The 13,539-nt window shown below is 48.6% G+C and overlaps 1 protein-coding gene across 2 annotated transcripts in view; it reads left to right on the forward strand.

The window, feature by feature from the left end:
- The first annotated feature begins 11,832 nt into the window (after nt 1–11,832).
- The window catches only part of RAB38 (RAB38, member RAS oncogene family), a 29,984-nt gene continuing 28,277 nt past the window's right edge, over nt 11,833–13,539 (forward strand). The window contains exon 1 of one of the 2 annotated variants that reach the window (XM_035116112.3): nt 11,833–12,180. In XM_035116112.3, the coding sequence (XP_034972003.1) occupies nt 11,973–12,180 (208 nt within the window). In that variant the 5' untranslated portion in view covers nt 11,833–11,972. The remainder of the gene's footprint in view (nt 12,181–13,539) is intronic. The other variant, XM_088668421.1, reaches the window with a different exon arrangement.

Here is a 13,539-nt window from a genome sequence, read left to right on the forward strand (position 1 = left end):
TGCAGCACAACAGAGTTCACCTTGCGATGTTAAAAGGGGGGGGGCTGATCTGGAGCAGGAACGAAGAGAGTCATGGATTTGTTGGGAGGCTGTTTCCTCCCTTGCCCACCCTTCGGTCTCTTTCTTCCCTTGTTCAACTTTCGCCCACGGAGAGGGAGAGAAGAAACTGCAAGAAAAGACTCAGCTGGAAGAAACAGCGCGAGATGGTTCGGGTCATTGCAGGACCTGTATCCAGTGGCCCGCTTCTATAGGATACGGTTGAATTGGTTCATGCAGCTTTGTCAACACAATGCTCTTTGCCTCAGTTGCCCCTGTTGCTGCCGCCTCGAATGGCCATTGTCAGATCTCGGAAGAGGTACACATTGGATCCATAGCTGCCAAGTTTTCACTTTTCTCGCGAGGAAGCCTATTCAGCATAAGGGAAAATCCCTGTAAAAAAGGGATAACTTGGCAGCTATGATTGGATCCTTACGGGGCATTATATCATATTTAGCCCAACAAACTGCTATCCCCAAGAGGCCTAATCCTGGGGAGCAGGAAGCGTTTCATGATGTATACGAAGCATTTCTGGTTGCAGCGAAATTGGGAGATCTGTCACTCCTCTGAGGCCTGCCCTGACGCATCGGTGACGTCAAAGCAATTCACGTGTCTCTTTGCTTCGTAGTTCTCCTGCCGCAGATCTCCTCCGATATGGTAGAGGGGCGGCTGGACACAATTCACCTCACACGCGCCAAAGCCAGGCGAATGTATTCAGTTGGGGGACTTCATATTCCATTCTGGGCAAACTTGGGGGGGGGGCACACATGCCCTCCAAGTGTCCCAACCATAGCTGCCAAGTCTCCCGTATTCCCCGGGAAACCCCCATTTTTCCAGCTGCCCCCAGCCGAAAAAACAGATTTTTTTTGTTTGTTTTTCCCTGGTCTATTCTGGCGCGGTGGCCATTTTGGAACTGGGCGGAGCATGCTCAGAAGTGACTTTTGATGCTGCTTTGCCCAGTTCCAAAGTGGCTGCAGCACAACTTCTGGTGTGGCGGCCATTTTAGAACAGGGCAAAGCAGCATCAAAAGTCGCTTCTGAGCATGCTCCGCCCAGTTCCAAAATGGCGGCAGCGCTACTTCTGGTCTGCTACTTCCGGTCCAGTCCCTTATTTCTCAGGCCGGAACTTGGCAGGTATGGTCCCGACTTTCCCGGGACAGTCCCAGAATTACCAAAGCCATCCTAGCTTCTGATTTGATCCCAAAATGTCCCTGTTTCCCCTCTTTGTGCATCCGCAACTAATCTTTCCCCTTTCTAAAATTGATTTTTTGGGGGGTTGTGTGTTTTTGTTGTTGTTGTAAATCTACCAAAGAATAAAATAAAATCAGGATCGAGGGGTTTTCTCAGGACCGTGTGCTGTGTTCCGTTGGTGGTGGCGCTTTGCGGGGGGGGCAAGGGGAACGAATAAAAGTGGGGTGGAGGGTCAAGGAGGGTCAGTTGCTGGGGAGTGAGAAATGTCTCTATTTTGATCTGAGGAATGTTGGAGGGTATAGTCACATGCCAGTGGCAGGCAGTTCCAAAAGCAAAAATGGGCAAAGCAAAGAATGTAGAGTTTGTATCCACAAACAACCGCTGAATTTGTGGTGTGTTTTATTGCCATTTGAAGGAGTCAGATCAGTTTCGCCATATAACATCTCCAAAAGCAGACTGTAATACCTGCAAATCATTAATCAGCTTCCCTCGCCCCAGGGTCTCACACAGATGCTCAGGCAATGAAATAAACATTTCATAGGAAGGAAAGCACCACATTTCTTCTTTCTAATCTCCCCTGCTGTAGAGTTTTAACATCTTTGATTTAGCCTTCGAGCCAACAGTGCTGTGATTGTTTTCTCTCCACAACTGGCTGCCCTTTCTGGCTATTACCGTTTGCTTTGAAATTTTTTAAAAAATGAGCGTTTAAATCCCAAGGTTAGTGCATGTGCCCCGAGGAACGGAGCAAGGAATTGTAACTGATCACCTGCAAAATCCGCAACATCAGCAGCCATGTTTGGGAGACTTAGCCAAATGAAATATCCGTGCAACAGATAAGAAATATGTTGACCTAGTATTCCACGCTCTGTGTGTCTGTCGCAGCTATCAGAATTCTTATTCTTATTGCTGGGGGATGTGATTTCCCTAAACAAGGGTACTCAAACTGCAAAAATGCATCAACGCTGACACTTTCGCAATGCATTCTTATAAATTAGGAACGGGTATCATGTGAAACCTGTAGCAGTATCAGTTCTACAGACTGAAATGCTCCAGTGGGTATTTATGGGGTAAATCGTTATATACTCAGTAACCCCTTGAACTAGACCCCATAGCAAATCAGCAGCCTGGGCAGATCTCTGAGCCCAGGTGTTATATGATGGCAAGGCCTCACTCCTGTCAGCAATCGTGCTGCAGCATTCTTAGGGTTGCCAGACTCAATAGAGGACAGGACTTCTGTGCCTTTAATTGCCCTGCTCTCTTTTGAGTCTGGAAGCCTTAAAGAGAAAGCAGCAGACCCTTTGCTTGGAAATTAAACAAAGGGTCTGCTGGTTTCTCTTTAAGGCTTCCAGACTCAAAAGAGAGCAGGGAAATTAAAGGCGCAGAAGTCCTGTCCTCTATTGAGTCTGGCAACCCTAAGCATTCTACACTCACTGCAGATTCTGGATCAAGTGCAAGGGATGCCCCACATTGCAGTAATCCAGCCCTGAAGTAACCAATGCATGAAATACTGTGGCCAAGCTTTCCTGGGCCAAAAATGGTTTAATAAAGATGATAACGGCAGGTTTGGGTGTTAACCAACTGAGCCACACAGTGAGACCTCTGGCTAACTCAGGCTTCTTCAACCTCAGCCCTCCAGGTGTTTTTGGCCTACAACTCCCATGATCCCTACCTAGCAGGACCAGTGGTCAGGGATGATGGGAATTGTAGTCTCAAAACATCTGGAGGGCCGAGGTTGAGGAAGCCTGGCCTAACCTAATGAAGCCATCCAAGGAATATCCTAATTTAGGAAAATCCGACCCTCAGCCTCTGCTGGTTTGTGGCTATACCCATTCCTGAGGAATAAGCCTCAGGAATAAACCCTGAGGAAAATTCCATACCTGCTGCCTTGTGGGACATCTTTGGGAGAAGGAAAGGAAAGGAGTAAACCCTACACAATTCCAGAGTGAAGTCCCTTTGTTGTTTAGTTGTTTAGTCGTGTCCGACTCTTCGTGACCCCATGGACCATAGCACGCCAGGCACTCCTGTCTTGCACTGCCTTAGAAAGTTGAAAAGCCTCTTGTATGCCTCCTTCCAGCAACTCTTGCAGCCAGGGCCAGTGCGTCAATTAAGGTGAACTAGGCCATTGCCTAGAGCACTGAAATTGAGGGGGCGCGCTAGCCAGCCTGCCCCCTCACCGCCGCCCGGTGCCAGCTGCAGCCTTATCTGCCGCTCGCTTCTGAGGCGCCACCATCCCGCCATGGGTCTCCTCCAGGGGCGTCTTAGCCATAGAGGCTGGCGGCGCGGTGAACCACAGCGCCAAGTTCTGGAGGACGCCACGGAAGAAGCGGAGGCTGGACGCAGCGCCTCCCTTCAGCTTGGCGCCCTCATCCGCCTCCGCCATGCTGCGCTGCGCTCGAAGGGCTGCCTCTTGCCTTTCCCATCTCCCCCACGGCGAAGGCGCCCTCAGGGCACGGCAGTGGGAGCCACCGAAGCGCACCACAACGCGCGCACTTCCTTCGCGAGACCCTCGCAGCGTGCGAGGGCTGCCAGGAGGGTGAGGTCCAGAGCTGCTCCCTCTTCCTTGCAGCCAGGAGCCCGTGCGGCGGGCCAAGGCGCAAAGCACTCCTCTAGATCTCCAATTCCCGCCACGCCGGCTTGGCTCCAGGGATCGTGCCGGCAGGGGGCCCGCCTCGGGATCTCCAAACTTGGAAGGGGCGATGGGCTCTCTCCAGTGGCCAGGCGCAGCCCGTCCCGCGAGGAGGACCCACCCCGGTGGAGGCGAGAAACCGCGCTCGCGGTTGCCCTTGGGGCGCCTTCTGGCGTGAAGCCTCTTTGGCTGCGCGCCATGAAGGTCGAGTTTCGGCCATCGTGTTTCAATGAGTCTTCTCGTTCCTGCTGCTAGGTAAGCGCTCTCTGCCGCTAGGGTTAGGCGCCGATCCTCGTCGAGTTCGCTTGGACTTTGCAGTAACGAACGTGTTCGCGCTTGAGTAAGCCTGGTTGAAGCTGGGAATTGTAGAGTTGGAAGGGGTCACGAGGGTCATCCCCCTATAATGAAGGAATCTCTTTGCTCAAGTGGGACTCGAACCCACGACCCTGAGATTAAGACTGTACTGACTGAGATACCCTAGCAGTCGAAGGGTATGCATATACGATCGGGCTATAATGGAATTTTATGCAGGCAGCTCAGTAAGTTTTACTTCTGAGTAAACATGCATAGGATGGGGCAGGATTTGATCTCGGGCACGGTGCAAGTTGACTCGCAAGTAAGTCTCACCGAGCTGAGGCTCAGGCCCAAGCAGCTGTGCTATAAACCTGCTGGCTTACTCTAAGGCACGGGTGTCAGAGACAAGGCCCGGGGGCCTAATCCGGCCCGCCAGACCTCGTGCTGTGGCCCGCCGCTCGCCGCTGGGCGGCCGCTCGCCCGCGCGGTCACATGGGCGGCCTGGGCGCCGCTTCCGGAGGAAAGGGTGGGACACAAAGTTGAATCCGAGGCCCCATTGTCTAGTGGCGCTGCTAATCTGCTGTTAGCAAGCGCGCCCGGCTCTGAGCCGGCTCTGAGCCTTGCTCTGAGGCAGCGGGAGGTGAGTGCCATGAGGAAGCCGCTCGGAGTGCGGGGCGGCGGCGGCACTAAGGGAAGGGCAGAGAGAGGAACTGGAACTGTTTGCCTCAAGAAGGAAGCGGCAAAGGGTGGGCGAGGTCCTCTCGGTTGGCTTTGGGGCTCACGACAGAGAAGGCACAGCCTCTCACCCCCTTTATTTGTCCCGTGGCAGAGCTCGGCGCTGCCAACTTGTGCAGGGACAATGCTCAGGAAGCCCCATGTCCTCAGGACAAGCAAGCACGTGCAGGAGGAGGGCGACTTCCGAGTAATTTCTGTGAAGTGCCTGTGCAGTTGATCGGGCGTGCCTGCCGTTCGCTTTCCCCGCTGGCTAACAGTTCCCTCCCTCCCTCCCTCTCGCTAGCTAGTTCCCTCTCACCCCCTCCCTCCCTCCCTCCCTCCCTCCCTCCCTCCCTCTCTCTCTCTCTCTCTCTCTATTTCCCTCTCAGCCCCTCCTCTCCCCTGCACCTTTGAAGGGTCACCTTTGCAAGGAAACACTTGCCCCACCACCCCAGCCCCTAACAGGACCCCCAAGGCTCCTGCTTCAGCTCTTCAGCCCCCCAAGGAGCCCTTCAGCCCCTACCTGGCTGGGAGCCCAGGGAGGCGATCCAGAGCGCCACAGGCAGGCTCTAGGTGTCAGCTGGCCAGAGAGGACATGCCATGTCTGTTCCCAAAGATGAGGCACAGAGGACCCTGCCAGATCCTGGGACAGTCCATCTCCCTCAGTGCAGCCAACACTGGTTGGCAGCAACAGCTCTCCAGCTTTCAGCCCTGCCTGGAGTTGCTGCCAGGGAAAAGCTGCCAGGATTCCTGCATTGCAGGGGGTTGGGTTAGATGACCGATGCAGCTGTGTGTGTGTGTGTGCGTGTGCGTGTGTGTGCACCTTGTGGGTCTTTCATCCCCTGCAAGAGAAAGCCCTCCCCATCAAGCCAAAGGGCAACCCTTTTGCTGGGGGCACCTGCTGGAGCTCTGAAACCTGCTGTCCAAATACATCCCCTCTCTCCAAGCCTCCCTCTTGAGCAGCCACAGACAGACCCCCGTGAAGAGGAGCCTCCTTCCATGGCTGCCCCAACCCAACCTCTTCCCCAACCCCAGACGCTGAGCTTTCATTTTTTTAAAAAGGTCTCTAGTCCTCCCAGAGAACTTTGGAACTCCCTGCCTAGGGAAGCTAGATGGGCTCCCTCCCTGCTGGCAGATGGGAACTGACTGTGTTTTGAGGAAAGGGCTAGCGCTGTGGTATTTTTATTGTTGCTATTATCTGTATTTCTAATAGATCTTTTCAATACATAAATACATAAATTGTACAATAATTGTACATTTGAATATCTACTTGCCATTATTCTGACTATATTTCTGCTTTCAGAGCTAGTTATTACTTACATTATTACAAAAAACAGTAATAATTGAATGCAGTGACAATAATTTATGATAATAAAGAGTGGACACATAGTCCTACAGATACAGCCGGCCCTTTGAGGGTGACCAAACTGCTGATGCGGCCCCCAATGAATTTGAGTTTGACACCCCTGCTCTAAGGAGTAAGTCGCATTGAAACAAAGAGGGGTTTAGGGAACCTGAGCTGAGTCTGACTGTTGGCTTGCAGTTCTAAACGCGTTTGCTAGGCAATAAGCCCCTCCTCACTTGATGTGGCTCACTCCAAAGTAAGGCAGCAAGCCAGTGCACACGTCTTTGTGACGAAATCCCCATTTAAAGCAGTGGGGCTTGCTTCAGATTAAAAGTGCTTTAAGCTCCGACTGCACCATCTAGAAACAGGCAAGATGCGTTCAGTGTCCCTCGTGGGGGATTTGGAAAACTGCCTACAGGAACTTTATACATTTGTGATGAGCTTTGCGCACTCTCGCGGAAAGGTTGTGATGATGTGATGGCTCTAGGATTCTAAGAGAGCGATCCTATGCAGCAGAAGTTGACGGAAAGCAGTGTTAAGTGCTAACCCACAAGTCACGTTCTTGCGCGAGTATAGTCAGATGCAGCTATCTGTGGGGAGAAGGAAGAAAAATAATAGTAGCGCCATGGTGAAGTGCTACAGTATAACCCATGCCCTACTCTTAAACCTGAATGATGAATAGAAATCACATTAAGAAAGGTATGTGCAAAAACATGCAAAACAAATATTTATTGTTCCTTCATTGAGAGGGTTGTGCAGGGCTTCGGTAGCCAAGCCTTCCTCCTCTCCCCTAGAAAAACATAACATAACCATAACCAGTGACTACTAATCTGCTCATTATGCATTGGAAATGACCTTCTAAGATCCTTCACCATTGCTTTTTCACTCTCTCTCTCTCCACCCCTCCCCCAAAAAACCCCTATGGGGTGTTGGGGCCTGGGGTGGTGGTCTGTATATGCTCAGAGGCACACCTTCCCTGCATGCAATTCCAGTTACAGAGCTATGAAAAGAGAAAAGGGAGCTGCATGTGGGGGGGGGAGTGTGGCCTGCACTGCAGGGCTCCTGTGAGGCCCCTATCGCCACCCCACCTCTCAAGTTACCAAGCTGCCTTAGGGACAAAATGAGAGTGGACTACACCATACGGCTGTTGTAAACTCTTCTCAGCCACGATCCTCCTCCAAACCACAATAGAGCATAATAATACAAGTGATCTACACAACAGGGTTGTCTATGTAACTCCCTCAGGCTGCCCACTGTGCAGTATAGAGAGCAGACTACATGGCAGGGCTGTTGTAGTCTACTAGTAGTCTGTCACCCTCTGCACCTTAAAAAAAAAGTTGAATAAAAAATACAAAGTAAAAGGCAAATTAGGAAGAAGGGTAGGGTTTGATTTGATTTAATATTTGTATTTCGCTCGTCCAAAAACAAATGTTGAGCTCAAAGTGTTTCAAAATAATCATAAACAGCATTATTGCAATCTCTAACATAAACGACAGCAGCATATAAATAAAAATAGGACAAACGATGACAAATTCAATAAAGTCAATGCAATAAAGTCACAATAATGTCCTCCCTTTGGTGCTGCCTTTTTTGTTTGCATTGCACACAATAAACAGCGTCTGTGCTGATGACAAATTTGTTTATGCACAGCGGGTACAATATCAAGTTACATAAAGGTGAGTCCAATTGGTCCAGGCAAAGGATTGCAGCCTTAAGGGGGGGAGGGGGAGAGCTTGAAATGGAAACATTAAAGTGACTTAAATTTCAGCATCACATTTAACATTTTTCAAAGTGATTTCGGTGCTAAAACTGTGTTCTGTTTGAGAAAATAAATCAGAAATTGTTTTATGACTTGGTTTCACAATTTTTTAAAAAATAAATTAACAATTTCAAATTCTGTGCTTTTCATTCTTCCTATAATACATCTGTGTTTGAAATATGATTGGCCGGGGTGGGGGTGGGGGTGCCAGAAGGTGATCTCGCCTAGGGCGCAAAAAACCCTAGCACCGGTCCTGCTTGCAGCCAAGCTGGTGCCAAACGTCTTGCTCTGTTTTCCTTTGGACCACATCAGTGAGGCTGGGGGGGGGGGGGGTTATTGTCGTCTGGGCAGCCCAGGACCTCCATCCACACTGTCCTGGATTGCACCCCGAGGAGGTGCACTCCATTGTCTCTTGAGACAGATAGATGCCAACAACAACACCGACAACATATCATTTTTGCCCAAAGGTGGAAAGAAGAATGCGCCCCAAAATAAAGAGCAAAAGTTACTTGAGAGTGCACAAATGGTGAAACCTACTGGAAGATTAAGAAATTGAGAAGATAGAACAAACACGTGCAGATGGTGATATTAAAATTTTGAGTGCAAGAGATTAATTATATCTAGGTTTTAATGTTGAAGATGCAGGGAAAAGAAGATACAACTTATGTAGCCGCAGAAAGGGGAGAAGGGAAGTCAATAGTACACTTAAATGCATTAAAAGATTATCTGATATGTTCTGTAAAATGAGAAAAACTGAAAATAAAATTTATTTTTAAAAAATAGACTCATAGGGTTGGAAGGGACCCTGAGGATCATCTAGTCCAACGCCCTGCAATGCAGGAATATGAAGATGTCCCCTATGGGGATCGAACCGGCAACCTTGGCCTTATCAGCACCACACTGAGAATTCGACAAAGCTGAATTGTATGCATCCCCACCCACAGGCTGCGTACACACCATGCGTTTAAAACTCGTGGTTCCAATGAATCCTGGGAACTGTAGTTTACCCTCACATCAAGACAATTCTCAGCACACTTAACAAACTACAGTTCCCACCATTCTTTGGGGAAAGTCAAGTGCTTTAGAAGTATGGGGTGTGTGTGCAGCCACAGTCTTCAAATCCACTGGGAAGTCTGAAGAAGAGCCACATTCATGTGTGAGGGTTACAACAGAAGCCTAAGGCTGGCTTGAACTAAAGCGAATGAGAGGCTGGCCACATCAATCCATGAAAAGGCATAGGACAAGGGAACCCATTATGTGCAAAGTCCATTTATTGTATAACTAAATAAGTCCCAGTGCTTTTTCAAAACTCACCAGGTTTGTGTGTGTGTGTGTGTTCCCCTTCTCCAGAAAATGAACTATGAAACAGGATAGAATTAAACCGCTCTAGTCCAACATAATCCTCTTTCCATGCAAAGACAGGCCACCCCAAGTTGGTAAAACAACAAAAACCACAACAACAACAACCACAGACTTCTAACTGACTTGCTTTGTGCTTTGATGGTTTTATTTGCTTGCTTGCTTGCTTTTTGTTTTAAGAATAATTTTAAAAATCAGTGAAATGATTAATAAAAATATAACTCCCAGGGCAGGACATAGATCTTTCCAGCCCCAACTCCCGAAGTAAACTAATTGCCTCTTGGGATTGTGCAAGAGACCTGTTGTATATTTATTTATGCAAATTCTTTGTCTCTCAGCCAATCAGTAAAGTGTGTATTTAGTGAGTCAAGAACCATCACGCTACAAGCAGGCATGTTTGATGACTCAACAGTCCTTTCACACCCGGAATGTTTTGATTGAAATAAGATGAAGCCTAACCCAAACGGATTGATTAAATCTATCTTGCTGCAGAGAGATAATGCACTTGTTTGGTTTGTTTCAGGTTGCTGAGTTGCGTAGAGCTTAGTAAGTGCCATGTGTAAAGGGGTCTTGAGTGACAACACACATACACACCCCGGCCTTGCTTGTATGTACTGTATATATGGCAGAATCAAATGTAGGCTCAATGAGACTTTCTCATTTGCTAGAAAACTAGCACTTGGTTGTGTGTTTATTACAACTACTATTACTAACGTTTGCAACAATATTCACTACAAAAGAAAATGCCTCTTTGTTGCCAGAAGAGAAAGAGAGATCTTCCGTATCACAGATCTTCCAAATGTGCAAAAACTAAACAGTAAAACAGATTTATTCCGCACGCCTAACAGAAGATACAATCGTTAGCCATTAAAAAGAGAGCCAGTTCACTAGTATATATTTCTACTGGGTACTAAGCTTTACCTAATGCTGAGAACTTTACTTTAGAATCTTCGATAAGCAGGTTCGTTTCATTAATAAAATTAACTTCCATTGTTTACAGAGCCATTTATATTTCGAAAAACTTGATTGCATGCTGGTGAGGGGCGCTGGGCGGGGGAAGCCTTGCTAAGAGGTTCCATGCCAATACTTGCCATTTTTCAGGAACGAAAAAGGTACGTTGTTGGATTTAACAGCAATTGAATATTTACCATGTAAGGAATACAGCTTCGGCTAAATTGCTATGTCCTCAACTGTGTGTAATGAAACAGAGCGTGGTACGAATATGAGGCCAGCAGCTTCTAAATATGTCCTCCTGTAAAAAGAGAGCCACAACTGAATTTTCAAGTAAATCTCCATTATGAGTTTGTTCGTATCTCCCCACCTAATCAACCTTGCAGGGGGGTTGTGAGAGGTTGTCTCCCCTTAGCAGTGTGATCCCCTGGGTGCCCTATTTGCAAGGAAACTCAATGGTACATCACCTGATTTGCCTGCAGAAGGTTCACAGAGCTACAATTCCCAGAGTGGCTTAACCACTTCACAATAAACCTCTTCACAATAAACCACAAAGGATGTACAAAGCTGCAGACTTTTTAATTTTAGAGAAGAGGTGTCATGATATATAAATGTAACATTAGGCACGGCATGGAAAAAGTGGATAGAGAAGAGTTTTTCATCCAATGAAAGTGAATCTTGAAAGATTCAGGGCAGATAAGAGTAGGCCCTTCATGCAGCACTTGGTTAAAACAATGGAACTCACTGCCACATGATTGGCAGTGATGGCCACTAGCCTAAAAGAGAATTAGACAAATTAAGGGAGGAGAAGGCTATCCGTGACATAGGAGCCAACTCCTAGGGGCTGAGATCCCTTTGCCCCCCCCATAAAATATTTGAGCACACACACATCCCAGTTGATAGGTATTGCCATGCAAATGGCGTGCATGGACAGCATCATGTGATCAAGTACGCAAGGCGAGGCTTATCTGCCCCCTCCCAAAAATATATTTTATTCAAGTTGGCTTAGCACCCCTGATGGCAGGCAGCAAATGCTTCTGAACAGCAGTTTCTGGAAACCAGAAGAAGAAGAGTTTGGATTTAATATCCCGCTTTATCACTACCCGAAGGAGCTAACATTCTCCTTTCCCTTCCTCCCCCACAACAAACACTCTGTGAGGTGAGTGGGGCTGAGAGAGCGGAGAAGCGAACCTGGTTCCCCAGATTACAAGTCTACCACACTGGCTCAGCTCCTGTTTGGAGGCTTCCCAGAAGAGGCATCTGGTCAACCCCGGTGAGCCCAGCTGGACGAGATCGAGATGGGCCATTGGGCTGATCCAGCAGGGATCGTCTCAGGTCTTTAAGGCAGTTTTCCGAGGCTGCTGCGTCTGATCCGCACGAAGCACACACAAAAAAAGTCGCGCCAAACTTTGCTAACTAAAACTTCTCGCAGCGGTTCCCTCGGTTGGGGATCCTTTGAAGCCAGCCATCTCTTGCGACGGACGACCTTGGGCCGCTCTTTCGCTCGCTTGCCAAGGGGTGTCTCCCCACCCACCTCCACTCCCCGCCCGCCCGCCTTTGGGCCCTCCCCCTCGGCCTGCCTTCTCCTTCTCCCTGGCGCGCTGGCGATCAGATCCTGGGACCGGCGCGCCAGGCAGCTCGCTGGGCAGCGCCGCGGCCGCGCCGTCGGAGGAGGAGGAGGCGGCGGCGAGGAGGGCGATGCAGAAGCCGGCCGGCCAGAAGGAGCGCCTCTACAAGCTGCTGGTCATCGGCGACCTGGGCGTGGGCAAGACCAGCATCATCAAGCGCTACGTCCACCAGAACTTCTCGCCGCACTACCGCGCCACCATCGGCGTGGACTTTGCGCTCAAGGTGCTCAGCTGGGACCCGGAGACGGTGGTGCGGCTGCAGCTGTGGGACATCGCGGGTGAGTGCCGGAGTGGGGTGGGGGAGGTGATGGGGGGGTGAGGAGCAAAGGTAGGTCCCCCTACTGACCCCCTACTGAGTGGGTGCTCCAGGCACGGGGTGTGGCATCCGATTCAGGAGTAGAGATGGAGCTCTCTACTGACCCAGGAGGGGGTGGCGAGGCCAGTACTTCCTTGCCTTCAGGGCCGGGCGTGGAATTGCGTGGAGTGATAATACGGTAGTAGACCCGCTCAGAAGCCGTTTTCTAAACTCTCTGGTTGGAGCCTGCTAAGCCCTCCTCAGAGGAGACCCATTGGGATCAATGTGCATGGCTCTACTTAAGTGCGTTGGGTCTCCGTGGGCTTTCTCCGAGGAGCCCAGCCAAAGACATGGCATGTTTGCTCTGTGATCCTGTTGCCCTCAAGGAAGTAATAATAAAATTATTAGTACAGTATGAAGTATGAAGTATGCTGCAGGGTTTGTCGGCTGGAAGCATTTTCCAACCCCCGTTCAGGAGCTGTGTTCCAAACTTATCGGCGTGATCCAGCTCGATTGAATGGGTAGTCCCACAGAGTTGAGTGTGACTCACTTCACTGTGTCAGGATTTCAGCCTTCTGCACTTTCACCTCTTGTTTATTTCAGTTAAGAAGCTGAGTTTAGACAGTTTACTCGGTTATAAGGCCCATGAGTTCCATGCACGTAGCATTGCTTGTCTTAAAACACTTTCAAGTTCAGCACATTGAAATCAGTGGGATTTAATTTGGCTGGATTGCCCCATTAATTAATTAATTAATTAATTAATTGATAGAATCTAGCAAGAGTTAAGCATTTTTAAGCCCCTGCTGGTTTTCATTGGAGAGATTTAATGTGTGTAACTCCCTGCTCGGAATCCACGAGACTTTAAAAGTGCCTTAACTGTGGGCAGTTCTATGAGACTCACTTTTGAAATATTTATTCAATAGTTATTACAAGAGCAAAACAAAACAACAAACCCTCAAACCATTATGGGTTTTTGCTTAACCTTTACTGGCATACGTTTAAACAATAAAGGCATACAAAGTCATCCAAATACATTAAGAATCCAAACACATAAAATATATATAAAAGGCTCGGTAGCCACCGCTGAATATATCAGACAACATTAGATTTAGCTTTAAAAATCTCGGCTAAGTATCCCAAAACAATATTGGTAGTTTCGGGAGTATCATCCCTCAACAAATATTGGGTTATAGATTCTTTATGTAACTGTTTAAATCACACACCCCCATCCAGTTTATGATAAATCAAATTTCCATTGATTTCAGTAGAAATCCAGATATCTAGATATCTCTAAGGTAAGGCCAATTGAGTTAAGTGGGACTTACTCCCAGATAAGTGTGTG

The sequence above is a fragment of the Zootoca vivipara genome, chromosome 4, assembly GCF_965207765.1.
Source record: "Zootoca vivipara chromosome 4, rZooViv2.hap1.1, whole genome shotgun sequence".
NCBI classification, from domain to species: Eukaryota; Metazoa; Chordata; class Lepidosauria; order Squamata; family Lacertidae; genus Zootoca; species Zootoca vivipara.